Here is a 27,378-nt window from a genome sequence, read left to right on the forward strand (position 1 = left end):
TTGCCCGAGAAGGGAAACCCCGGACCGGAGTTTTTTTTCTGATGCACAGTCCCAGCCAATCCAATCCAATGATGTGCAATACCATCCGGGAGACGATAGGTGGCGGTATTTGCCCTTTGCGAGCTCAGACCCATTCCCAATGATAACGTCAGGCTGGATGGATGAAAAATGAATGGATATCGCTAATAAAAGAAATAACGATTAAAACCCGAGTTTTCTCGGGTCTTGGCACGCAACGCATGGCGAGTTAACCCGACTAATCTCGTGGTTGGCACTGAATGGGTTAAGGCTGCAGCACATTGTCCGCTTGGACTAATCACTAAGCTGTGATTAAGAGCAGTTTTTGGGAGTCAGCCCCACTTGGTCTGAATTGGTGGAATGTTTGTGTTCTTTTTTTATTATAACATTCTTTATTGGATGCAGCATGCAGGCAAAAAACATCAAAGTGCAAATGTGTGTTCTTTACAGACAATTCTTTATCTAGATTTTTTCTCAATGTGATTGAGAGATCTGATCTTTGCAGCAAGAGGTTCTATAATCAGAGTGAATAGCAAGGGGGATAATAGGCACCCCTGCTTTGTACCCCAAAATAGCGGCTGGTGAATCATAAAGAATCTTAACACTTTGGTCGCCAGGCTTATTCACAATAAACCATCCCACGCCAGCTCTATTTGTCTATGGAGAAGTTCCCCTTCTTTGCAGGGCTATAACTTTTTAAATTGTATTGCTAAATTGACATTACTATGGCCCATTCAACGTCAAGTATCTATTGTTCAGGGTGTAGCAAATACAGTTTGATAGAAATCTGCGCCAGATAAAAAATTTCAAATGGACGTGCTTCTAGAAGTTACTACTTATCATCTGATGTTGACCGGATGGGGGGGGGGGGTCGTTTATAATTCCGTGGCCAACGTTAGATGATTCATCTAGTGTGGGTGATATGACCATTATAGCAGTTAGTATCGAACACGGTAAAAAATAACACTGAAACTTACCGTAGCTTCCTCGTAGCGTTGGGCGATGAGCGTGGAGCAGAAATATTCCTATTATGGGATGTAGAAATATGCGATCCATCTCCAGGTTGTATAATAGTATATACGTCCAAATCATGTTGTTTATCGAGTTATTGGTAACGGATTGCTATCCATTGTGTCTAGCTCGAGTCCTGGGACTATTAGCGAGTGATCGGACCGAATTGGAATGAGCACCAGCTTCCGTTTCCTGTTTCTGGTTTGGGCGATCCGCCGATCGACCACCAGATGGCGCTCTTCAACCGTTGGAGAGTTGAGAGGGGATCAACAGTAGATCTCAAGTCTCCGGGGGAGAAATATGATTGCGATCACAGATTTTTGAAATATTGATATCAAAGACGTGGTACGGCGTCTTTGGCAGAATGAGCATGGCGGGGAATGACGTGGTAAGGCGTTTTTGGCGACCATAGTGTTAATCTACCGTATTGTCCCGAATATAAGACGTTTTTTGCCACAAATTACACCATGGAAGAGGGGGGTTGTTTTATATCGCACTCTAGAGATTGGAGCTATATTTAGCCCCTTTCCTGCTAAGGTAGTATGACCGGTATAAGGTAGCCCCCGGTATTGCTGATTGCAGCTTTCTCAAGAACCGCTCATCCAATCCACTTCACACTTGACACTGGACTTTCTCCCACCAAGTGTGAAGTGAATCAGATGAATGGTTCTCGAGGAAATTGAAGGACAGACAGAGATTCTTTATAAGATAATATAATGCATCATCTTCTATGCTGTACCTTTGGTTTCAGTGAAAGTGATTTATTTTTATTTAGCAGAGGCAGTACTACAGTAGAACTAGCACTAGAGATGAGTAGTTAAATATTGTTTAATATATTGCTGTGTATACGGTATGTAGATGTGTTGGGCCTCTCACAGTCTGTGATCAATGCCAGGAGATTTTTGGGGTTAAGTGTCAACCAGTGCATCACTGCATCTCCCGGCATCTGAAATGAAAATACATTTGTATAATATATTTGAATAATTCTTTCAGTTAAATATTTGTGTATCTGTTGATTGATTCCAAAATGTGTGTGTGTCCTGTGCCGCAGAGCTTCGAGCTTCCCGGTGACTATCATGCAGAGAACAGTCGCTCGGACCTCTCAGACATCCTGGAGGAGACCGAGGAGGAGGACCCCTACTCCGACCCCCCCAGGGGTTACACCACGGCCAACCGGGTAAAAGACCGGCACTGCGTACACAGTACACACACGTATTATTATTATTATTTCTGCACACATGCACTTTGTAAGATTCAGCTTTTTCACCATTATTTCATTTATTTTGCATAGCTGTTACGTTCTTGTTTTGGTGGCTTTATTTTTGTTTATTGCTTTATTTGTCTTTCTGTCTTTAATACATACTTGATCTTTTCTCGTTCTTCCTTCTTCTTCCTCTGGTACGGGGTGGGCTGTCCTCTGCTTTGCCTTATTCACGTCCCCTATTTTCACTGAACATTACCATACCCCCCCCCCCACCACCACCACCACCACCTTTGCCTACCTATTCTGGCTTACCTTGACCCCTGATCCTTGTATAGTTCTTCAAGTCGGATCCTCCAGACAGCGATGAGGACATTCTTGAGAAGATCCTAAAGTTGCCTCCCGACGTCCACCATCAGGAGCGTCTGTTCAGCATCCCCGAGGCCACGGAGGAGGACGACATGGACCAGCAGGACTGTTTGCCGCACCATAGACACCCCTACCACCACGGAGACAGTGACTACCTCCAGCACCGGCACTCCAACCCACACTCTCACCCTTACCACCACCACCACCACCATCCCTCCAGTAGGGATCTCGGATCCACAACCAAAGAGCTTTTACCCAGATATGGAGCCTTGCAGGCTCGGGCCCAGCCTCAGCACAGAGTCCACTATGCAGACACCGTGGACACCATGTTTTATCCTGAAGACCACTTGAGGCCACATGCCGGCAGTAGCAGCAGGAGGCAGTCCTTGGCCCGCTGTCCACCCCAGATGCTCCCCCCCGGCAGGGAGAGAGCCATGGCGGTGATCGGAGGGCTGGGGGACCGTCTCCGGAGAGAGGCCATGCTCAGGAGTCAGTTGGCCATCGCGGCGGTACCCGACCCCGCGGGCCATAAGCCGCCGGGTCAGAGCCCCGGCCCGGGGGCCTACCTCGTCAGTAACCCCGGCCCGGGGGCCTACCTCGTCAGTAAGACGGTGCGGACAGTGAGGTCGCCCACCGGCCGCGGGGCGGAGATCGACGTGGAGTACGGCGCGGACGACAGCGAGGGGCCCTCGGACTACGAGTCCGGGGAGGTGGTGGTGGACCAGGCGAGCTCCGAGTGGTGGGTGGAGCCGGACCGCGGCAGGCCCCTCCTCCGTCAAGGACCTCAGGCAGATCTACAGCAACAACGGGTGTGTTCTCCCAGCCCCCCCCCCCCCCCAACCCCAGTAGCGGAGCGGCTGTAACCTTTTGTGTCCTTTAGTGGAGAACCCCCGTCGTCACTGTCAGAGCAGTGGACAGTGGGACAAGGAGGTGGTCCAACTCAGTCTGGTCACGTGGGACTCTTGCAATACCGTCCGCCAGTTCTGTTAAACGTTTAGTCAACAGCTGTGTTGCAAAAGGTTGAAGCCAGTTCCTTCGTTTCCCTGTGGCTGCGTTTAGATCATGTCTGATCTCTTCTCCTCTCCCCACCACCCATATAGAAGTGTTGAATCTGTGTCGTGAATAATCCTCTCTTATACTGTGGCCCATATTCCCCCTAGCCGTGCTTTTGCTTTTTGAAATGAAAAGGCTTTCATATTTTCTTTTCTGTGTTTTTTTTGTCTGCTAACACTGCCCTAAAATGCTTATTGTTTATATGGTATCTATCTTAAGCACTGCCCTCTTTTCTTGATCTTCCAATCACAACTGTTGCTTCAGGAAAGCAACGGTTGTGATTGGAGGATTAAGAAAAGAGGACGGGGCTCGAGTTAGGTAAAATGATGGGAACCTCTTGGGTTTGTCGTGTTTTGTGAGGGTTTTTCAACTGATATCAAAATTGCTTCATTACATAAAGCGGAGATTAATACATTGTGGAAAGATAAACGGCTGCAATTGTTCCCCAGGTGCCCTGACCTCCCTGTGGTGGTGGTGCTGCATGTGGTGCATGTCTGATGGTGTATCTCTCTGTGTTGTTGAGCAGGAGGGTGGTGGCAGAGTCCCACCAGCGGAGGCGGGGGCAGCGTGGGGGGGTCAGCCGGAGCTCCCTCCCAATCCAGCAGGCTCACAAGCCAGGCAGCCCAAAGGTCAGTGCTCTTCCCTGTTTCTGTCCTCCTGTTTCTCCCCCCTCTCTCTGTCTCTCTACCTCTATGTCTCTCTACCTCTCTATGTTTTTGGGGCGACAGTGGCTCGGGAGGTAGAGCAGACTGTCGTCTGGCAATCCGGAGGTTCCCGGTTCGATTCCCGCTCCTCCCGGGCAGCGTGTCGATGTGTCCTTGAGCAAGACACTTAACCCCTAATTGCTCCCGATGAGCAGGTTGGCACCTTGCATGGTTGCCTCCGCCGTCGGTGTGTGAACGTGTGAGTGAATGGGTAAAAATGTGAGTAACAAATTGTAAAGCGCTTTGAATAAAAGTACTATATAAAAAAGCAGCCATTTACCATTTTTGTCTCTCTCTACCTCTATGTCTCTCTCTACCTCTCTCTGTCTCTCTACCTCTCTGTCTCTCTCTACCTCTCTCTGTCTCGATGTCTCTCTCTACCTCTCTCTGTCTCTCTCTGTCTCTCTCTACCTCTCTCTCTCTGTCTCTCTCTCTACCTCTCTGTCTCTCTCTACCTCTCCCTGTCTCTCTCTGTCTCTCTACCTCTCTCTGTCTCTCTCTACCTCTCTCTGTCTCTCTCTGTCTCTCTCTGTCTCTCTCTCTCTACCTCTCTGTCTCTCTCTACCTCTCTGTCTCTCTCTGTCTCTCTCTACCTCTCTCTCTCTGTCTCTCTCTCTACCTCTCTGTCTCTATCTACCTCTCTCTGTCTCTCTCTCCACCTCTCTCTGTGTCTCTCTCCACCTCTCTCTGTCTCTCTCTCTCTCTCTCTGTCTCTCTCTCTCTACATATCTCTACATCTCTCTGTCTCTCTCTAGATCTCTCTCTCTGTCTCTCTCTCTCTACATATCTCTACATCTCTCTGTCTCTCTCTAGATCTCTCTCTCTCTGTCTCTCTCTACATCTCTCTCTCTCTGTCTCTCTCTACATCTCTCTCTCTACATCTCTCTGTCTCTCCACCTCTCTCTCTACATCTCTCTGTCTCTCCACCTCTCTCTGTCTCTCTCTACATCTCTCTGTCTCTCCACCTCTCTCTCTTTCTCTACATATCTCTACATCTCTCTCTGTCTCTCTCTGTCTCTCCACCTCTCTCTGTCTCTCTCTACATATCTCTACATCTCTCTCTGTCTCTCTCTGTCTCTCCACCTCTCTGTCTCTCTCTCTACATCTCTGTCTCTCCACCTCTATCTATCTCTCTCTACATATCTCTACATCTCTCTCTGTCTCTCTCTGTCTCTCCACCTCTCTCTGTCTCTCTCTCTACATCTCTGTCTCTCCACCTCTCTCTCTCTACATATCTCTACATCTCTCTGTCTCTCTCTACATATCTATGTCTCTCCACCTCTCTCTCTCTCTCTCTCTCTCTATCTCTCTCTCTCTCTCTCTCTCTCTCTCTCTCTCTCTCTCTCTCTCTCTCTCTCTCTCTCTCTACATGTAACCATGAGACTTAGGGTATATAACAGACAGACAAAGCAATTATATTTAATATAATTATAATTATAATCTTTATTGAAGATTGTAATATAATAATAAGTTGACTTTAATACAATTATAGTTATCACACAGGTATAAATAAGTTGCCTTTAATACGAATATAGTTGTCACAATATATCTACTAAAAAGAGAGACAGACTGAATCCCACACTAATGCTCACCCTAACCTACGGTAGGTCCAAAGCAGTGACCACCTGTTGACCACCACACAGAACACACCCGGGCCGCAACGGTACATCTATTTTCCTCAACCTTTGTATCGCCAGGCATAAGCACAACGCCTCGCCTCTTCACCGTTCACTGTCTGTCGTTCCCAGGACACTTTGTCACTTGAGCACACGCCACACTCTCTCTCGTCATGTAACAGCGGTGGGGAAATGTTTGCTGCTCCTGTCGCCTGCTTGCTACTAGGAAGTGTTCATTCCAGCAGCCATCCGCCCAGGCTGAAATACGCGCTGATACCAGAGCCACACCCACAATACCCCAAGCCGGCCACTTGTATCCTTTCGGCAAGCAACAAGCCCTTCCGCGTTGCTCTGATTGGCCGAGCGTGCGCATGAGCCGCGACAAGCTCCTCAGCCAGGCAGGAATACTAAGCTCCGCTTAACGCAATTTATACAAATGGAAGTATTGATTTCGCCGTAACGAATCATTAAACAAATATACCGTTAACTGGAATATGTTGTTTCTTTACACATATGTTGGATTATGTCATTTGTTTGTCATGACAAACCAATAAAAAATCGCGAATTAACCGGTGGCTACAACAACACACAGTAACTACATGCATCATTGTTTACAATGAACGGTGGGGCTAATCGAAAGGCCTGTACACGGACAAGTTCTCTCTACCTCTCTCTGTCTCTCCACCTCTCTCTGTCTCTCTCTGTCTCTCTCTACATCTCTCTGTCTCTCCACCTCTCTCTGTCTCTCTCTGTCTCTATCTACATCTCTCTGTCTCTCCACCTCTCTCTGTCTCTCTCTACCTCTCTCTTACATGAAACAACGCTGATATACCCTTGCCTTCTGTCGGCAACCCCCCCAACCTTGTGTTGGCGGGTGGGGGGTGGGGGGAGGGTAGCATGTGCTGTATAGGTGGGGTGAGGCACAGAGAGAGAGAGGAGAGAGAGATGGCGTACTAAGTTAAGAACCGGCTTAATCCAAAGTGGCTTGTCATGGCATGAGACAGGAGGAAGTGGCAGCCATGAAAATAGTAACATAGATTAGCCAGCAATGAAACCCTTGTACAGACTCATGCTCTCTCTCTCCCTCTCTCTCTTTCTCTCTCTCTTCCCTCTCTCTCTCCTCGCTCTATCTCTCCCCCCACCGCTCTCTCTCTCCCCTCTCTCTCTCCCACCCTCTCTCTTTCTCTCTCACCCCTCCCCCTCTCTCTCCCATCTCTATCTCCCTTTCCTTCTCTCTCCCTCTCTCTTTCTCTCTCTATCTTCCTCTCCTCTCTCCCTATCCTCGCTCTCTCTCTATCTCCCTCTCTTTCCATCTTCCTCTCCGTCTCAGTCTCCCTATCCTCTCTCTCCCTCTCTCTCTATCTCCCTCTCCTATCTCGCTTTCCCTCCCCCCTCTACTCTTGCATCCTTCTGCGCTCTCTCACAATCTATGTTGTACTAAAAATGGACAGCAGCAGATCGATTGACTGAATTCAGTTGACTCTCATTTCCACACGAGCGATGATTGCACGCATGCGTTGGAAACTGCACAGGAAGCCGCACGTTGGCAAAGACAAGTTCACATGTGCACACAGAGGAGAAGTTGCATCCCCCTCTCACTCCTCCCCCCCCAGCGGCTCAATGAGGATGTGAAAGTGTGCGATGTCTCTGACCCTGACTCTTGCCACAGTTGGACTGATCCCTCCTAATGAGATAGAAGAAGCACGCCTCGCTGGCCGCCAGCTTACGTCTCACTGCGGCGCCTCAGAGTCACCGTGCGCCGGCTGCCGTGGTGATCACACAGCACCCTCTGGTCACAGCGGTGACGTCACGTCCCCCGTGCTGCACACACAAGGGACAAGAATGGACCATTTTGCACGACGCGTCATGCGGAAAAAAAGCTTTTATATATATTTATTTAACCTTTATTTTACCAGGTAGTCACTCGAGATCAATGATCTCTTTTTCGAGCAAGACCTGGAAAAAAAGTATATATATTGGATCCCTCTCTAGATCTCTCTGTCTTCGATATAGTGAATGAATGAATGAATGAAAACTTTATTTAACAGATTGCAGAATGGGTACAATACAGTACGGCTCAATACACACAATTGTTAAGGGGATGCAGACCAGAGAAAGACGTGTGTCTTGTTTACATCAGGGTCCCCCAGTATGCATACATTGTATACTACATTATGTTCTTCTGTTCATCCATACTTCTCTCTATTATTGTGTGAGCAGGCTGTTTGAGGCGCGGGGGGTCGAGCCTCCTCCAGTCTCTTGCTCTGCTGCTGCTGGGGGATCATGAGTGCAGGTTCCTCCAGCAGCTCACGAGGCTTAGGATCAGTGCTTTTAGCTCACCTCTAAGGACACGCCTGGACACGTGTTCCCAGCACCGCCGTATCGAGTGTGTGTAGGTCTTGCACAAGCATGGTTGTTTGGCCTTTTATGAAGATGAGGAGTAGGATATTATATGGACCTTGTGCACTATTTCTCTGACCTATGTTTTGCAAATGGAGCGTCTGTAACTGCATGTTTTTGTGCAGAGGGTGTTGTACAGTATTTTCTAATGGATGATTTGATCTGTGTGCTTGTGTGCAGAAGGTGTGGAGTCATCAAAGGCTGTGGGGGACAATGAGGCCCGTATCTTTGTGGCCCTCTTCCCTTATGATCCTGTCACCATGTCACCCAATCCTGACGCTGTGGAGGAGGAGTTACCCTTTAGTGAAGGACAGATCATAAAGGTAAACCACCACAACCACCATTTAAGCATTACATCACGCGACGGAGTGTGTTATACTCATTAGATCACGCCTAGGGGTGGTTGTTAGGCCCGACGCGCAGCGGAGGCTCGTTAGGCGACTTCAAGTGATGTAATGCTTTTATACAATGGCCGAATTCACCCAACCTTATTGCTATACAATAAACACACAGTAATTGAAGCATAATGGAGATTTATTCACAAAACCATCCACAGAAAAAGTTGGTCAAAAAATTTTAAAATAAGTTGCCTCCGTGTCTAGAAGCAGAGGGAGGTGCTACAAAGCATGCCATCTAACAACAAACTTCATATAAATCCCGCGATTTATTATTGTTTTTGACAATGGGTCATGACAAACCAATTACATGTGTAAACAACTAACATATTCCAGTTGACTGTATCTTTTTTTAATTATTCGTTACGAATATATCCATACTTCCATTGTGTCCGGGACATCCAGTGAAATCGCTTCGTGTGACAGCAATTTTTTTTAGTCTGCGATTTTTCTTTTGTTTCACAATGGGTCATGACAAACCAATTACATAATCCAACATATGTGTAACGAACTAACATATTCCAGTTGACTATCTTTTTTGGAGGATTCATTCAAAATATATTCATACTTCCATTTGTCTATCTATGGCGGATTCATTCAGTCTCATTCCAAAAAAAGAATAATAATAATTCGGTTGTGGGAGGGATCTGGGTTCACGTGGAGTGTGTTATACGAAATAACAACGGCTAACTTGACTGTTTCAGCCAATCAGAATCAAGATATTTGCATGCCATTGTATAATACTACCTTCACCACCACCACCACTGCCTTCACCACCACCACTACCACTACCACAACCACTAAAAAAAGAAGAAGAAAAAAATATATCTAACCCTAACTAACCTTACTGTCATGCACTTGTCCTAATAAACTAACCTACACTGTAGCACTCGACACTTTGATGAACATTGTTACTCAGCTGATAGAGTTGTACCCTTCCTGCTGACTTGTTGTACAGAACTTGTAAGTCGCTTTGGATAAAAGCGTTCAGCTAAATGACTAAATGTAAATGTAAATGTACCACAACCACTACCTTCACCACTACCACTACCTTCACCACTACCACTACCTTCACCACTACCACTACCTTCACCACTGCCGTCACCACCACTACCTTCACCACAACCACTACCACTACCTTCACCACTACCACAACCACCACCACTACCTTCACCACTACCTTCACCACTACCTTCACCACTACCACAACCACCACCACAACCACCACCACTACCTTCACCACTACCTTCACCACTACCTTCACCACTACCACAACCACCACCACAACCACCACCACTACCTTCACCACTACCTTCACCACTACCTTCACCACAACCACAACCACCACCACTACCTTCACCACCACTACCTTCACCACTGCCTTCACCACTACCTTCACCACTACCTTCACCACAACCACTACCTTCACCCAAGGACGCGGCAACTAGGGGTGCGGCAGGGGCTGCAGCACCCCCTGCTGGCGGGGAGTGTAACTGCAACTGCAAGGTTGTTTTGGCTTTTATTATTCCATTGTAACCGAGGCTACTCGGAGCGGCACTGCAGATTTACCCTACTCTTGGAATTCATTGCCAGATCGTCATAGGGGCGCTGTCCCGATAATGCAGTGTTATTAACAGCGTGTAGCCGACGCATGAACCGGTTGGGATTCGAATAGACGCGGCCTGGAAGCGTCAACGCGGAACTGGAAATCCGTTGGTAAAAAAAATAGACTCAGCCTGGAAGTTTTGGGACGCTGAATTCGCAGTAAAGGAATATATATCTGCGGTTTCCCTGGCGTGAACAAGCCAGCAGAACTATCCGAGCCCCCGGGAGGGTGATCGAAGACCTTTTGCATGTCGGCGATCATGTATGCGGGGAACGAATTGCAGAGGGAGGGCGCAACAGTTGGGGTAAGCTGGGCTGTGATGTTACATGTTTGTCTCGCACGCTCCGCAGAGCTGAGCGTGAGAGCGCGGTCTCTAGTGAACGAGAGTGTTGGTTTACCAGAGTGGTAAACCTATGACGTTATTATTATATCACTTATCTCAGCACCCCCTCATAACACGTTTCAGACCCTGTTGAACGCTCTGACTCAATAGTACCCATCTGCAGAACGTCAGCCTCAGCACTCTCAGGCCCCACGCTAAATGTGATTTGACCAAAGCAGAGTATACACACAGATAGCGAGCATTTTGACTTGTTGTGTGGTGGCGATGTCTCGCAGACAATACAACTACAAGTATAATTATATAATATATATATTTTATAAAAAAAAATAAAAAATTATATAAAATAAAAATAAAATTTAATAAAAAACGATCAATATCTCAGCACCCCCACTTCCCGTGGACTTCCCGCGGCCCTGCCTTCACCACTGCCTTCACCACCACCTTCACCACTACCTTCACCACCACTACCTTCACCACTACCTTCACCACTACCTTCACCACTACCTTCACCACCACTACCTTCACCACTACCTTCACCACCACCTTCACCACTACCTTCACCACTACCTTCACCACCACCTTCACCACTACCTTCACCACTACCTTCACCACTACCTTCACCACCACTACCTTCACCACTACCTTCACCACTACCTTCACCACTACCTTCACCACCACTACCTTCACCACTACCTTCACCACCACCTTCACCACCACCTTCACCACTACCTTCACCACTACCTTCACCACCACCTTCACCACTACCTTCACCACTACCTTCACCACCACTACCTTCACCACTACCTTCACCACTACCTTCACCACCACTACCTTCACCACTACCTTCACCACCACCTTCACCACTACCTTCACCACTACCTTCACCACCACCTTCACCACTACCTTCACCACTACCTTCACCACTACCTTCACCACTACCTTCACCACTACCTTCACCACTACCTTCACCACAACCTTCACCACTACCACAACCACCACCATTACCTTTAGCACTACCACTACCTTTACCACTATTTTCACTACTACCACCACCACTACCACACAGTTTTTGATGCAAGACCTTCAATCAGAGCATCTGACCAGAACATCTGATGATGGTCTAATAAACCATGTAGTGTTTGCAAAGCATTTTTTCTTCCTCTTTTTCTTTGCAATTCCACTTTCTAACAATGGTTCTGAATCCTCTCCCAAGGTGTACGGAGATAAAGATCCAGACGGGTTCTACCACGGTGAGTCCGGCGGTCACCGGGGATACGTGCCGTGTAACATGGTGTCAGAGATCCAGGTGGAGGACGAGGAGACCCGACAACAGCTGCTGCAGCAGGGCTTCCTGTCCACAGACGCCTCCATGGAGAAGATAGGTACATGGCACTGTCAATCACCTTAACACACACGCTCATAGGTACACGGCACTGTCTCACAGACATTGTGGTTCTGATCTAGGCTCAACGATTGGGACCACTTGTCTTTATGACTTTATTCAAAGTAACGGACTGAGGCTGACCTGAGTTCAGCACTCCCACGGTCTATATCACTTAAGATTCTCATCAGCATAGTATCATGTGCAGGCCGTTTGCAGAATTATGAAAGCGGCTTTTCAGATGAGAAGAAGAGGAATAAATTCTCCTTCTGAACTGTTGACCTGTTGGCATAGCAGTGGGTTGCAGAGAACACTCATCAGCTCGTGATTCAGTTGAAGCTAAATTTAAATGATCAAAATGGATTTTCGTTTTGAGACGCTTTGCTTTGCCCTTTACGGTTTGTCTTTTGCTTGGGTTTGTGTTACCGTTTTAAGGAAATCCCTGACCAAGCACTTAAAGGGGAACACCACCCAAATCAAGAATGACTGGTCTTCTAGAGAAGTTCAGCCAATATTGGTAACCATGAGTTACTCTCTTAAAGCCAGAAACCAGAGCAGCAAGAATCAAAACGTGTGATGTTGTCATGTCTGGAGCTGCTCCATTGACAAACGGATGGGAGATTTTGTGGACCCACCGAATTTTTGTTAGTTATTATAAATTCTATTGTAGTAGAATTCTCAGATCTGAAGCAGAAGATTTACCTATGGACAGGGTTGGTCCTTGCAGTGCTTAAAGGAAAACTCCAACATTTTGGGAAATTAGCTTATTTGCCATCTTCCCTGGAGTTAGACAAGAAGATACATACCTTTTTTTTTCTCTGTGCGTGCAGTAGGAGTAGGAAGACGCGCACCGTTAGCCTAGCTTAGCGTCAGTCACTGGAAGTAGGTTCCTCCATTAGCCTAGTTCCCAACGTCTTCCTACTCCTACTGCATGCACAGAGAAGGAAAATGTATGCATCTTCTTGTCTAACTCCAGGGTAGATGGCAAATAAGCTAATTTCCCAAAATGTTGGAGTTTTCCTTTAAAGTGCTTGATCTTTGAAAAAAATAAAGTCAAGGCCTGGAATTCCTTGAAAACAAGGTGCTTAAAAAGTCCTTGAAATTCAAATCAACCATTCACATTGAAAGTTTTGTTCATCCATGATAAAACATTTCTGAATCAGGCGGCTACGTGGCGTAGTGGGCAAGGCGCTCGCCACGAAATCTGGAGACGCTGGGCTCGCCTGTTCGAGCCAAGCGCTCCACATTTGCTTTCAGTTTAGCTGGTCGTCCGTACTAATACACATTGGCCGTATTAGGGGGTGGGAAACTGATGGGTGGGGATCGGGCGTTGTGGACAGCGACTCCTACAGGTCAGTTGGTGCGCCTGCGCAGTGGAATCAGGAAGTGTCGGGGGCAGCGTGAGCCTCCCACGCGTTACTCCTCACCACTGAGAGATCGTGCTGCGCAGGTGAAAAGATGCGACTGCTGTTACCTCAAGTACCGGAGGGGACTTGTGCTATGTATGACTTAGTCCACATTGCAGCCGGCTTGTGGGAGGCAAGAAACAGCGTTCGTGACAGGGGAGGGTTGAATTGGATGATACGAAATTGGGATGGGAGAAAAATATATAGAAAAATGGGAGAAAAAGTGGATACAAAAAGAAAATCTGAATCAAGAAATAGAATTTCTTTTATTTAAAGTGTAACTAATTGTCGGAAATTGGTTTTAAGCCATAAATATTGCATATATTTCTATACAAAACAGCATTTAAAATTGAATTGTATCCTTTTAAATGCCGTTTAAAAAATAAAATATAGTGCTTGGAAAAGTACTTGAAAGTCCTTGAATTTCATTTTGCAACGTCTGTGGTAACCCTGCTATGGAGTATTCGTCTATGGAGCAGCTTCAGAATCTATACCCGGTGACATCACAAAAACGATAACGCGTATGAATTCTGAAAATGAGCGTTGTTCCCCTTTAACACTCATTGACTAGACTGTCTGACAACGTGCCTTAGAACGTGAGTCAACGTGTGTTAGCCTGTTGGCTAAGTGTTATGAGCCACGGAAAGGAGCCATCTGGCAGATCAAGCTGACGGTACGCTTCTTGTTTCCTGCTCTCTCTCCCAGAATGCTCTCTGCAGACGGTTTTTAACCTTTTCACTTCCACTTGGTCTCACTACCGTGGTCACTGCTCATTGGTTGCCTTTTTTTTTTTTTACAACTGTTCTTCACTTGCTTCTCATTCTGCCTCTTTTTGTGTCTATGTCTGCTTCTCTCACTCAATATTGCATCTCTTGTGTTTATTTTTTTTTGTTTTTTTTTCAAAATGTTACTTTTCTTTTCTAAAAACTCCATAAAGGCATTCGCACACACGCACAGCTTCCTCGCCGCCCCGCTCCACCAGCCAAACCCAGACGAAACAAGAAAGGTGTGTCTCGCTGCTGACCCACGCTGTCTGCTCCTCCTTCACTCTCTCCCTCCGGTGTGCCTGCTCTCTCTCTCTTGCTCTGTCTCTCTATCTCTCTCTCTCTCTCTCTCTCTTGCTCTGTCTCTCTATCTCTCTCGCTCTCTCTATCTCTTTCGCTATCTCTCGCTACCTCTCGCTCTCTCTATCTCTCTCTCTCTCTCTATCTCTCTCTCTATCTCTCTCGCTCTCTATCTATCTATCTATCTATCTATCTCTCTCTCTCTCTTGCTCTGTCTCTCTCTCGCTCTCTATCCATCTTTCTGTCTCCTCCCATCTCTCTCTCTCTCTCTCGCTCTCTATCTATCTCTCTCGCTATCTCTCTCTCTTGCTCTGTCTCTCTCTTGCTCTCTCTATCCATCTCTCTCTGTCTCCTCCCATCTCTCTCTCTCTCTCTCTCTCTCTCGCTCTCTATCTATCTTATCCATCACTCTCTGTCTCCTCCCATCTCCATCTCTCTCTCCATTTCAGCTGCTTTACTCCTCACTCAAATGACCAGAGGGGATTGTTTTAGTTTTGCAGTCGATGCAGAGATGAGACCTATGATCGACGTGGTCACATCCAAAATATCACTGTACATATGTAACATCATGATAGAGGTCCTGGGCCCTAGTCCCCGTACCTGGTTCAACTAAGTCGATCAAAAGTCCAATTATCCAGATTCGATTAACCCGATGTTTGAATCCAGGCTTTCCCTGTTCCTCGAACGCTGATTCAGTCTCGTTACTGTAATTCGAACCAGACTTGATACTCAGGATAAGTGCGCGAGGCCGACTCACCTAAAAAGACAGCAGGTGTCGATCGCAGAAATCCTGATTTTCGGCATTGATTGATTGATTGATTGAAAACTTTATTAACAGATTGCAGAATGGGTACAATACAGTACGGCTCAATAGCCTCACGACAAGTTAAATGCATAATCTATAGGCTAATTTTAAGTCCCCCATTACCCCAATCAATCAGATTATATTTCTTTAAATGTGCCTGCTGGCAGTTAATGGAATGAATAATCGAATGAGATCTTGCTAGCGAAAATAATTAGTTCAACTCTTTCAGAATAAGTATAAAAACAAGCCCAAAGAGTATCTAATTGATATGAATTATATTATGAGGATATCTGTACTGTATGCGCTCGGCTTAGGTATCATGTACTATATAAATACATGGTTCCCAAAGTTTTCAAGGCGCGACCCCCGAAATAACGTGTCAGAGAGGGAGTTGGAGGCTATAGTATACAGTTTCACTATTAATCAGGTTTTAATCTGTTTCGGACATCATCCATACATGCATTGAATTGATTAACCTTTGGTTTATACCAGTGACACCTCATGTTCATCATCAGATAACAGTGCTTGGAACAGATAAATGCATTTTCTCAAATTCATTCATCAAAACGTCAAAGGCTCATTCAATTTATCAAGTCACGTCACGTCATCAAATCCGTCAAACAGCGCATCTCCTCATATATTTTAAACCCAGTTACAATATCACAATAACGTGTGAGTGACAGTGATACAATTCAACAATCCACAGATACACATTCCTCGTAATTCATATCCACAAATCATGCATATAAAGACGCTTCAATTTATGCTTGAATGAAACACAATCCGGGCGCTCCGTTAAGCAAATATACATCCACAGCGAAGAATATGAAACTAATCAGAGCCAAACGCCCGATTTCATTAATAAAAAATATCCCTGCGGGATTCACATTTGCAATGCTCCGCGTTATTAAAATAACCACATAGTGTGTATCGCGATCGCGAGCGCCGTATCCGTATAACTATGACGTGCAAAGTAAATCCATAGGCTGAATATGATTTATTATCAGCATTTTAGGTATATTATTTTACATTTCAAAAGCCCCCTCTAGAAAAACGAAGCACAAAAACATAATTCAGAATGGTATAATGGGATCTAGACTGTGAGAATTATTTCAGGAAGGGAGCTGGCATTTCTTTGCGAGGGCGTGGCCATGCAGGTTATCCAGCTAACTGAACTTAACCCTGCGCTGGAGCAGGTTCAAACTTTTTGATCTGTTGCCAATAGTGATTTAGACAATCGCGTGTCGGGGAACCGACAGGTCAGGCTTAAATCAAGTTATCCTGAAAATGATCCGGCTAACTCAGTTAGCCCGGTACGAGGAACAGGGCCCTGGGGTCACATGCAGAATATCACACCCCGTGCTCCAAACGTACAGTAGAATGTAAAAAAAAATTCAGTATTCATGGTACTCTGTGCATCGCTGCATTACATTTCATAGTCCATAATACACACATTTAATCATTCAACGTTACATCCTCCTGCTCATAACTTATCCTGCACCTTTTGATAACTCATCACTGACACGTTGACATATAGAAGACATGAAGGATTTGTTTGTTGGCATGTGGATAAGAGCCACGTCGGCTAGTTCACGACACTGACGGGGCGCCGGTCCCTCATAGGGCTGAGCCCAAACGTTCGAACGTTCGGACCTTCGTTCGTTATGTTGGCATTCGAATTCTAAATCAACATTTGAATTTTTTATAAAAAATATATATATATATATATATATTTCTTCACAGTTGCAGATAAAGATTAGGCTACACCAATATTCTAGTATTACAACTGATGAGTTATATTCATTAAATAAAGTTGATTTAATAAAAAAAAATACTAATTTAATCAGATTAATGACTATTCAAATTGAGGATTTTGTTTGAGGATATTTATTTATATAAAAAAGAAAAAATTTAAAACCTTTTTTTTTTTTTTTTTGAAAAATGTCTTTATTATTAAAAATGAAGGTTCGAACATCCGTTCGAAAAACCCTGACGAAGTTCGAAGCCCAAAAACAGGCTTCGGGGACAGCTCTAACTGACGGGTGCCGGTCCCTCACTGCCGGTCGAGCAGCATCCCCTCTGATCCTCTCCATCTGTGTGCCTCCGTCTGCCTCAGTGTGATGCCTGCTGTGTGTGTCGCCTCTCAGGCAGCGTGTTGCTTTGGTTTTTACACACGATCATGTACATGACCCGCACCGCACCGCTAGTGTCTTTAAACACCAGAGAGCTTTAACCTGCTCACCCTCTGCCTCCCCGTCTCTTCCAGTGGAGTCTGCCGCACTCTGGGAGGAGAGCTTTGACTCCTCCAGCCAAGGTTTGTCTCTCTCTCTCTCTCTCTCCTTCCCTATTATCTCCCCAGGATGATCAAGTGACCGATACCGGACACCAGCATGCATTTATTCATCTATAATGTCATCATGTGACCTTTCACCTTTGCTCGTCCTGCATCCATTCTAACAGCTGTAGACTAACCATTATCGACTGTATGTTTGTTTTGGTCAAGATCATCTGTTTGTCCATCTCTATTTGTTTGTTGTTGTTGTTGTTGTTGTTGTTGTTGTTGTTGTTGTTGTTGTTTTTTGGGGGGTGGGCTATGGAGAGTTTGGACCTCTGTTGGGCAGTGGTGGCCTAAAGGTTAGAGAAGCAGGTTTGTGACCAGAAGGTCTCCGGTTCGATCCCCCGGACCGGCAGGGAAGATCTGGGCTGGGGAAGTGAATGAATAACTCTCTCCCATACCCTTAACTCATTCCCCGCCAACGACGAGTATACTCGTTATTGTCTGCCAATCGTTGGACGCCAACAACGAGTATACATGTTATTTGATCGTTATTTCTTTTATTCGCTATTTCCATTCATAATCCATCCAGGAAGGCTGTGTAACCATAGGGAATGAGTCTGAGATCGCAAAAGTCCAATACCGCCGCCTGGTGGTATGCGGCCGATGTTGCACTCCCTTTGAGACTGTGTATCTCTCTGTGTGTCGATGAAATTCCTCCGGGCGGACATTTCTAGTAACCTGGATCAAGAGCTTCACCCGATCGCATTGAATCGTTTTCGGGACCCCCGATTCATTATGCTGTGGTGGGATGTCGTGGCCCAAATGGACATATGATCTAGCACAGCGGTTCTCAAACTACGGGTTGCGACCCAAAGTGGGGTCGCGGGTAGGTGACAGTGCATTGCGCATTGGCAAAAAAAATAACTCTGATCGAGTTTTCCACCCGGCAACTGTGTGTATTTGCCATGTCTCGCCCCTTCATCAATGGAGGCCGACACACGTATTCCAATACACATCTCACTACACCCTGCGCATTTATAATCGCGGGAGGGGGGTCTGGTCTTTTGTGTGTAACCTGGACTCTCAATGGATAGGTTTGTTGTCAGAAGCGTTGCTGGTTGGCCGCGATGAAATGGACTCTGCGCATAACCAGCTGCTATACCACACTGAAGTGAGGTGGCAGAGTATTCGCCTTTGTTAACTCAGAGAAGAAGCGCAGATTTTCCTTGCAGACAAAAACAACACATTGGCAGAGAAATGTGCTGATAGTGAGCTGGAAACTCTGTTAGTGGCACTCCAGGATAATCAGCGGAGATTTGGGGGTATTTACTCAGCTTGATGGCTTGTTGTAGGAACAGAATGCAGGAGGCGCTCAATGATCTTTCGTGTGACGAGCTACTGAAAGTCAAGTTCACTGGACAGGAGGGGCGGCCGAGTGGCGCAGTGGGCAAGGCGCTCGCCACTAACGCAGGAGATGCTGGTATCGAGCCCAGCTCTCTGCGTTGCTACCGGCTTGGCCGGTCGTTCATACTACCACAATTGGCAGTGTTAGAGGGTGGGACTCCTACAGGTCGGTTGGTGTGCCTGTACAGCAGAATCAGGAAGTATCGGGGGCAGCGTGAGCCTCCCACGCATTACTCCTCGCCACTGAGAGATTGCGCTGTTCAGGTGAAAAGATGCTACAGCTGCCTCCTCGTGTACCGGGGGGGACACGTGATGCAAGGCTTGGTCCTCACTGCAGCTGACCAGTGGGAGGCATAGTCTAACAACGTTTGAGACAGGGGAGGGGAGAATTGAAGGGAGAATTGGCGAGGCGAAATTGGGATGGGAGAAAAATAGAAAATAAGGAGAAAAAGTGGATACAAAAAAAAGTTCACTGGACAGGCCCTCACAAAGTTCTGGATATCAGTCCGGAACGAGTACCCAGTGTTGTGTAATGCTGCATTGTCATGTACGAAGGTCTAAGGACCACACAGAATAACAACTGGAGATGGCTGCACATGAGCAAAAGCAGCCTCTCTCAGTAAATGCGTTCAAAACAATGTCCCAGGTAGGTAAAAAAGACACAACACAAGACGTTTTCCAAATAGTAAATTATATATTGAATGGAGGTAGGGATTTAAACCTCCTCCATGGTGCACAGGGGAAAAGGTAGGGGAGGACAAACAAGATATACATATAAGGCAACTCAAGCCAAGACAGACAAACCTTGAGGCTACTGTACTATGTGGCCGTGTGAACATCAAAGAGCACACGGTTCCATACACAATGTGCAGAAAAGGCTGGCACAATCATCAGTCCATCAGGTATATGGCAATAGGGCTAACTGCATATACATACTCGCCCACACATTATATGTATATACATATATATATCCACACGCAGTGGCAAACAAAGGCAACCTCATACACGGTGGTCACTGGAAAGTGACACAATGAGGCGCCCCGACGTGTGTGTGCTGTCAGCTACTTGTGCACCCGTCCCTCTCGATGTGATTGCCATCAGCTGTCCCTCATTAGGCAATCAGCACCCTTCAGTGTAGGGACGGGCAGCACCTGACAGGAAGAGAAGAAGAGATATCATTAGCTCTCATGTTCACACACACACACACACATACAAATGATACTAATCTGATGTTCACATGGTCTTCCAAATACAGTAATAATGATAATGACCAACCCACGTACGTCACACCTCCCCCCATAAGAGCGAACCCGCAGGGTTAGCAAAACATTATCACTTATTATCAACCAACATCCGATTAGCACCAACAGAACAGAAATAAATAAACAACACCCTCCCAATACCACATGCATCAGCCGTCAGAACGGGGCCGGTGCATTCCTCCTACCGAGGCCATAACGGGAACAAGACAGGCACCGCCATTACGTTCACCCTCCTGTAGCACAAAAAGAACGGAGAGACACATTAGCCATGGGAGTTAGAAGGCAAGGAGAGTCCCAGGGACCATGGCCAATTGAAGCTAACCCCTTTCTTTTTCTTTTGTCAGGGCACATAGCCACTCTCCCCACGACCTCCCTCATCGCCACCGGACCCCGACACGCGAACCGCTTACCGGGGTGCGCACTCCCAACATCAGCACTATGTGTCCTGCAAGGCACAATAGAACACACCCCAGCATGTGAACCAACAACCCCGTCACATCCCAACTCCGACGAGACGCGGGCAGAACCTTTCACTAGCCTATTCACATGACACCAGCGTGTCCTCCTCCGCCGCCCGGGCGTATGCAACATATACTTAGTGGCAGACACCTTCCCTTTTACCACATAAGGTCCTGAGAACCGGGCAGTGAGCACAGTACTAGGCGTGGGCAGCACAATAAACACCTCATCCCCCGCCTCAAAATGCTGCGCCACCGCCAATTTGCAAAACTCACCACAGACTTTTACTATGTTATTTTATTTCATACTTATCTTGTCTTGCACAGTCTCTGGAGCGTAACAGTAAGAAGCATTTTGTATAAAAGTATTCTGTACTTCTGTATGACAAATATTAAAGAAACTTGAAACTTGAAACTTGAGACAGAGTCACCCAACGCTAGACCTTGGTCTCGCTTCCGCTCCTGTGCCTTAGGGACAGCACAAATAGAAGGGACATTGGGGTGATTATCAATCAATGCATCACACAATGAGTTAGTAAATGGAGCGTCTCCAACCTCCAACACAGGGACGACCTTACCCCCAGCGATATCATTCCCCATGACGAAATCCACGCCCTTTACGGGAAAACATGGGCGAACCGCGACCGGAAAACAACCTGTGATCAGTACAGACTGTACATGCACCTTATGCAACGGCACGCGCACACACCCCATGTCAATACCTCTCACCAATTCACTCGACTGACAGGAGTCCACATCCAATGGTAATACATCAGCCAGGATGAACGATTGAGAGGCTCCTGTATCACGGAGTATTCTCACCTGTTGGTAGTCCCCAACTTTACCCGACAGGGACACATAACCATCAAACAAAAAGGGTTCAAAAGAGCTATGCTGGTCAGGACATGACACCGTACCAATCAACCCCACCCCTTTCGGTTCCTGGGCTGACTCCCTGGTCTCCTGTCGATCCCTTAGCGCATGACAGTCCTTCACAAAATGCCCTTCTTTCTTACAATAATGACACACAAAGGTGGCCTTTTCAGACGGCGGTGAGCGTTCTCGGAATGCTCGCTCGTCACCCAAGGCATTTCGAGACGGCGGTGAGCAAGGTCGGAATGCTCGCCCGTCACCTCCCCGATACGGCGTCTCAGAAGGAGAGAACGCACCCCCTCCTACATACACATCATTTCGCACAGCAATATTTTTGTGGATCAATGCGAACTCGTCTGCCAAAACTGCAGCTTCCTGGAGGGTAGAAACCTTTCGCTCCTCTAAGTACACTATAATGCGTTCGGGCACAAATTTTTTAAATTGCTCAATGAGGACTAACTCGCTCAACGCTTCGACACCATCCACATTACATGCTTCACACCAACGAGTAAACATAGTCCGTTGTTCACGGGAAAATGCCACATGTGTTTGAGAGGGAGCTTTACTTAGTGCCCTAAATCGTTGCCTATACGCTTCCGGCACCAGTTCATATACGCGCAAGACAGCACTCTTCACTTTCTCATATACCACGCTGTCCTCATTCGATAATGATTGGCATGCCTCCTGAGCCCTACCCGTGAGTCTATATCGCAATAATAGTGCCCACTGGTCCTTTGGCCACTGCAAAGCCCACGCTATTTGCTCAAAAGTAGAAAAATATGATTCCACCTCAGACTCCCGAAAAAGGGGAACCACAGAAATATGCTGCCCAATATTAAAAATGCCCTGGTAACCTTCAGATGAGGGAGAGGAAGAGCCACCACTCTCCAACTCCATCCTCCTTATCGTCACCTGGAGCACTCTGTCCTTCTCTCTCTCTCTCTCTTCCCTGTCTCTCTCTTCCTTTTTCTCTTCCTTCCTCTCCTCCCTGTCTCTCTCTTCCTTTCTCTCTTCCTTCCTCTCCTCCCTGTCTCTCTCTTCCTTTCTCTCCTCCCTGTCTCGTATAGCCGCTCTCTCCTCCATCTGGAGACGGGCAAAACGTGCACACGATTTAAAAGTGGGAGAAGAAACAGAGGCACGTGTTGAGTGTACAGAGCTATCACTGTCATTCTCCTCCCCCTTGGCAATGCCACCTCTCCGTTTCCGCACCGCACCTGCGTTTTGATCCAAACCACCAGTGGCCTCACCAGTCTTATCAGCCACCTCATCGCGCGCGGCGTTCACAGCCATCCTCCTGGGCTATGGGCAAACTAAATATATTTCTGTCCACCAACCCAGCCAGCACGATTGCTTTTAACTCCTCTTTACTTATTGAACTCTGGACAGTAATGCCATAATGTTTGGCGACACTACACAAATCTATCTTTGTGCAGACATCAATTTGATCCCTCGTAGGATCTGTCAAAAAAAAATCCAACGTAAAAGCCGTCCCAGCCATAGCCCTTGCAGAAATAACCTACGTGTAATTACCCTGTGCTCCCGTAGCAACCCGCGTTACCAGCAAACGAAATAACGTATATCGTTTATAATAATAATAAACGAATAACAGGTACCAGGAAATAGCCACTAACCTACTCCACAATATCCGTGCGTAACACATTTAATCGCCACATTCCGCAGTATACCATTCAACCAATCTGATTTAATGCCCACATCTACCATTCATGAAAACAATAAACGTTGGTCTAACCATCTAACTAGGATCACCTACGTCACTCTAGCATACCCCAGCTAAACTACTCCCCTGGCGGGATGAGGTCTACACATATCTTCAGTCGCTTACCGATTTCATTGCGCGTTCCACCGGAATTACGACGCGTGCCCCCCACCCGCTAACCAAGTAGGCGATCCCCCTGTTACCTATGTGGCAGAAAAAACAGATTAGTTCAAGAGCATCACATACAACAACGGTTTACATCAATCAAACTGTGTAGCACGGACAATGGAAACACACTAACTTACCAATGAGAAAACGCTATCTTATTTTACCTGACATGCTCCAATCGACAAGTCACCATGTTATATAACCAACAAGGAACCATACAATTGTGCAAACTAACGAGCCCCCATGTCATGTATGAAGGTCTAAGGACCACACAGAATAACAACTGGAGATGGCTGCACATGAGCAAAAGCAGCCTCTCTCAGTAAATGCGTTCAAAACAATGTCCCAGGTAGGTAAAAAAGACACAACACAAGACGTTTTCCAAATAGTAAATTATATATTGAATGGAGGTAGGGATTTAAACCTCCTCCATGGTGCACAGGGGAAAAGGTAGGGGAGGACAAACAAGATATACATATAAGGCAACTCAAGCCAAGACAGACAAACCTTGAGGCTACTGTACTATGTGGCTGTGTGAACATCAAAGAGCACACGGTTCCATACACAATGTGCAGAAAAGGCTGGCACAATCATCAGTCCATCAGGTATATGGCAATAGGGCTAACTGCATATACATACTCGCCCACACATTATATGTATATACATATATATATCCACACGCAGTGGCAAACAAAGGCAACCTGTCAGCTACTTGTGCACCCGTCCCTCTCGATGTGATTGCCATCAGCTGTCCCTCATTAGGCAATCAGCACCCTTCAGTGTAGGGACGGGCAGCACCTGACAGGAAGAGAAGAAGAGATATCATTAGCTCTCATGTTCACTAGGGATGGGTACCGAATTCGGTACTTTTGAGGTACCGAACCGAAACACGTCGGTACTACCGAGTATCGAATCAAGTGAGAAACCGAAAAAAAAAAATAAAAAAAAATATTTTTTATTACATTTTTTTTTTACTTTTTTTTTTTTTTTTTACTTTTCTCTTTTCATGTCAACGTTCACACGCACAATATATGCTTACCTAGGATTTGACTTGATTCAACAACAAAGCAGTCGGAGCAATGACAAGCCGAAAACTGTCGAAATTGTAGTTATTTGAAGTTTGGATTTTTTTTTACGACTGAGGTAGGTAAATTAAATTTCGACAGTTTTCGGCTTGTCATTGCTCCGACTGCTTTGTTGTTGAATCAAGTCAAATCCTAGGTAAGCATATATTGTGCGTGTGAACGTTGACATGAAAAGAAAAAAGTTAAAAAAGTTATAAAAAAAAAGTAAAAAAAAAAAAATTAATAAAAAATATTTTTATTTATTTATTTTTTAAAGTACCGAAAAAAGGTACCGTTGGGTACCGGTATCGATTCACAGGTACCGGTACCGGTACCGGTATCGGTTCAAATGTGAAAGGTACCCATCCCTAATGTTCACACACACACACAAATGATACTAATCTGATGTTCACATGGTCTTCCAAATACAGTAATAATGATAATGACCAACCCACGTACGTCACATGCATTGATAAAGCATGTCCCCTTCGCATCAACATATCTCTGTGAGGGCGGATTTTCAGAGTAGAAGCGGATCTCTGCCAAAGCGCACGTGAGCGCATTTTCTTTTCATGTTCTGGCAACATATTTTGGCTAAATATGCCTCGTTTTATAAATGTGTATACAGAAACAATTCCATTGCTTTTGTTGATAATATTCATTAATTTCATTGATAACATAGTGCTGTAATTTCATTTTTGAAACGACGTGTGCTTTTATTTTGATATTCCTTATTTCCACGCTGAAATTACGCGATACATTAACTCATTCAGCGCCATCGCTTAATCCACGAGATGGCGCTAGTGCACCACCGCTGTAAGTCAATGGGGGGACTGCAAGATTTGCGAGTCCTTAAAATATATATATATATATATTTTTTTTAATCTTTTTCCCCCTTCTTTTTCCATTTTTCTCCCCTCCCAATGTTAGTCGTTATGCCAATTCCCCAATCCCCTTCCTGGTCGTTGCGCACTCTACCCCCTACCGTCGGTCTGGGAGGGCGGAGACTATCACATGCTTCCTCCGACACATGTGTACCCAGCCCACCACTTATTTTCATCTGGCAGCGTGGACTCTCACTGAGAGAGTGTAACGTGTGGAAGGTCACACTACCTCTCTTAGATCCTTCCCCCGCTGTGCAGGCGCCCCGACCGAACTGTAGGAGTCGCTGTCCACAACGACCCAGACCCACCCACCGGCTTCCCTCCCACTGACTGCCAATCGAGCCAGTATGACGGCCGGCCAAGCCGGAAGCAACGCTGACAGCTGGATTTGATACCAGTGTATCTTGCGTTGGTTACGAGCGCCTTGTCCGCTGCCACACAACAGCAGGTAACCGTTGGTAGTGTGCGCTATTGCTAGTTGCTGTTGGAGTGGAAACGGCCTGTGCTGCGTTGCTCTGTTGGGTAGATCTGGGTCCTGGTCCTCGTACGTGGATAATTGAATTAGCTGGATAAGATTGTTTGACAGTTTGACATAAGCTCAAGGATTTCCAGTTCCTTGAAGGAAGCTTACATTTGAGACTAACCTGTTAGCAGGGGTGTAAAGTACTTGAGTAATTGTACTTCGTTACAATACTTAAGTACTCTTTTGGGGGATTTGTACTTTACTCGAGTATTATTAGGTTTGTATACTTGTACTTTTACTCAATTACATCTCCTTACATTTTAAATGCAGACCTACAAAGTACAGTCAGAAAATAAGTTTTAACTTTTACTATTTAGTACTTTTAGTGCTAATGAAATAGAGTAACATAGGTCTGAACTGAACTTGTTACTCATGTTTTTCTGTAGTAGTTGCAATATCCAAAAGTATATTTCCCAAAAATTGCTATGGCTGAAAAGACATACTGGTTCCATAGCCTGAAGTCTTGTGTAGTACATGTCCAAATTTCATAAAAATCGGTTCAGAAATTCGTGATATAGAGAGATTTTGGTCAAATGTGAGAGAAAAGGTGCAGGTTTCCATTTTCTCATTCGGTGCATTTTTACTTCCTGTTTTCGCTCGTGACTTTTCACCTAGATCCCTGATCTGCTCATCCCCACTTGGGGTATCATTGGAAAGCCACACTCATTGGTTACATCCCGGTCCAATAATTTTTGAGATAGCCAAATGATTGACGGAGGTAGAGCCTCTGAAGTCGGGAGTGGTATTTGATTTTTGGCAGTCGACAGGCAATAAATAGGGCTTTAATTCGTAATATATATTGTATTAAAAATATGCACAAAGTGGCGTGTTCCACAATACAAATGTATGCACATTTTCAAAAAACAAACAAACAAAAAACATTAGACATCGAAACAGAATCAAGCAGTTAAGAGGTTAAACAACAAATGTATGTTTATTTTGCAGCAATTCTTTGTCGTTGCTGCCATCTTTAGTGTTACAGATTTCCCCATTGATTGATTGAAAACTTTATTAACAGATTGCAGAATGGGTACAATACAGTACGGCTCAATACACACAATTGTTAAGGGGATGCAGACCAGAGAAAGACTTTCATCTTGTTTACATCAGGGTCCCCCATTTTCAATTCATAATGACATAGGCAACATACAGATATATCTTGACATTTCTGACATACATGACATACAGGTATACAGTACTATTACATTTGTGACATACAAGATATGCAAATATACAGTACTGTTATCCTAACAGCAAATCCTAACAGAAAATATATACATACGAAACTACCACAGTGATCCTTCTCATCTTATGGTCTCTGGATGTGATGGAGGAGTGCACTGCATATTGAATGCACAGTGCAGAGTTGCAATTC

The 27,378-nt window shown here is 45.7% G+C and overlaps 1 protein-coding gene across 1 annotated transcript in view; it reads left to right on the top strand.

The window, feature by feature from the left end:
* Positions 1 to 27,378, top strand: part of tspoap1 (TSPO associated protein 1) — a gene marked incomplete at both ends in the record, with an annotated part of 203,051 nt that overhangs the window by 168,414 nt on the left and 7,259 nt on the right. The window contains 7 exons of the mRNA XM_084320339.1: positions 2,081 to 2,206; positions 2,569 to 3,408; positions 4,179 to 4,281; positions 8,553 to 8,695; positions 11,930 to 12,098; positions 14,441 to 14,509; positions 17,639 to 17,686. Of these exons, the coding sequence (XP_084176465.1) occupies positions 2,081 to 2,206; positions 2,569 to 3,408; positions 4,179 to 4,281; positions 8,553 to 8,695; positions 11,930 to 12,098; positions 14,441 to 14,509; positions 17,639 to 17,686 (1,498 nt within the window). The remainder of the gene's footprint in view (positions 1 to 2,080; positions 2,207 to 2,568; positions 3,409 to 4,178; positions 4,282 to 8,552; positions 8,696 to 11,929; positions 12,099 to 14,440; positions 14,510 to 17,638; positions 17,687 to 27,378) is intronic.

This window comes from Notolepis coatsorum (genome assembly GCF_963971535.1).
Source record: "Notolepis coatsorum genome assembly, chromosome: 8".
Classification (NCBI taxonomy): Eukaryota; Metazoa; Chordata; class Actinopteri; order Aulopiformes; family Paralepididae; genus Notolepis; species Notolepis coatsorum.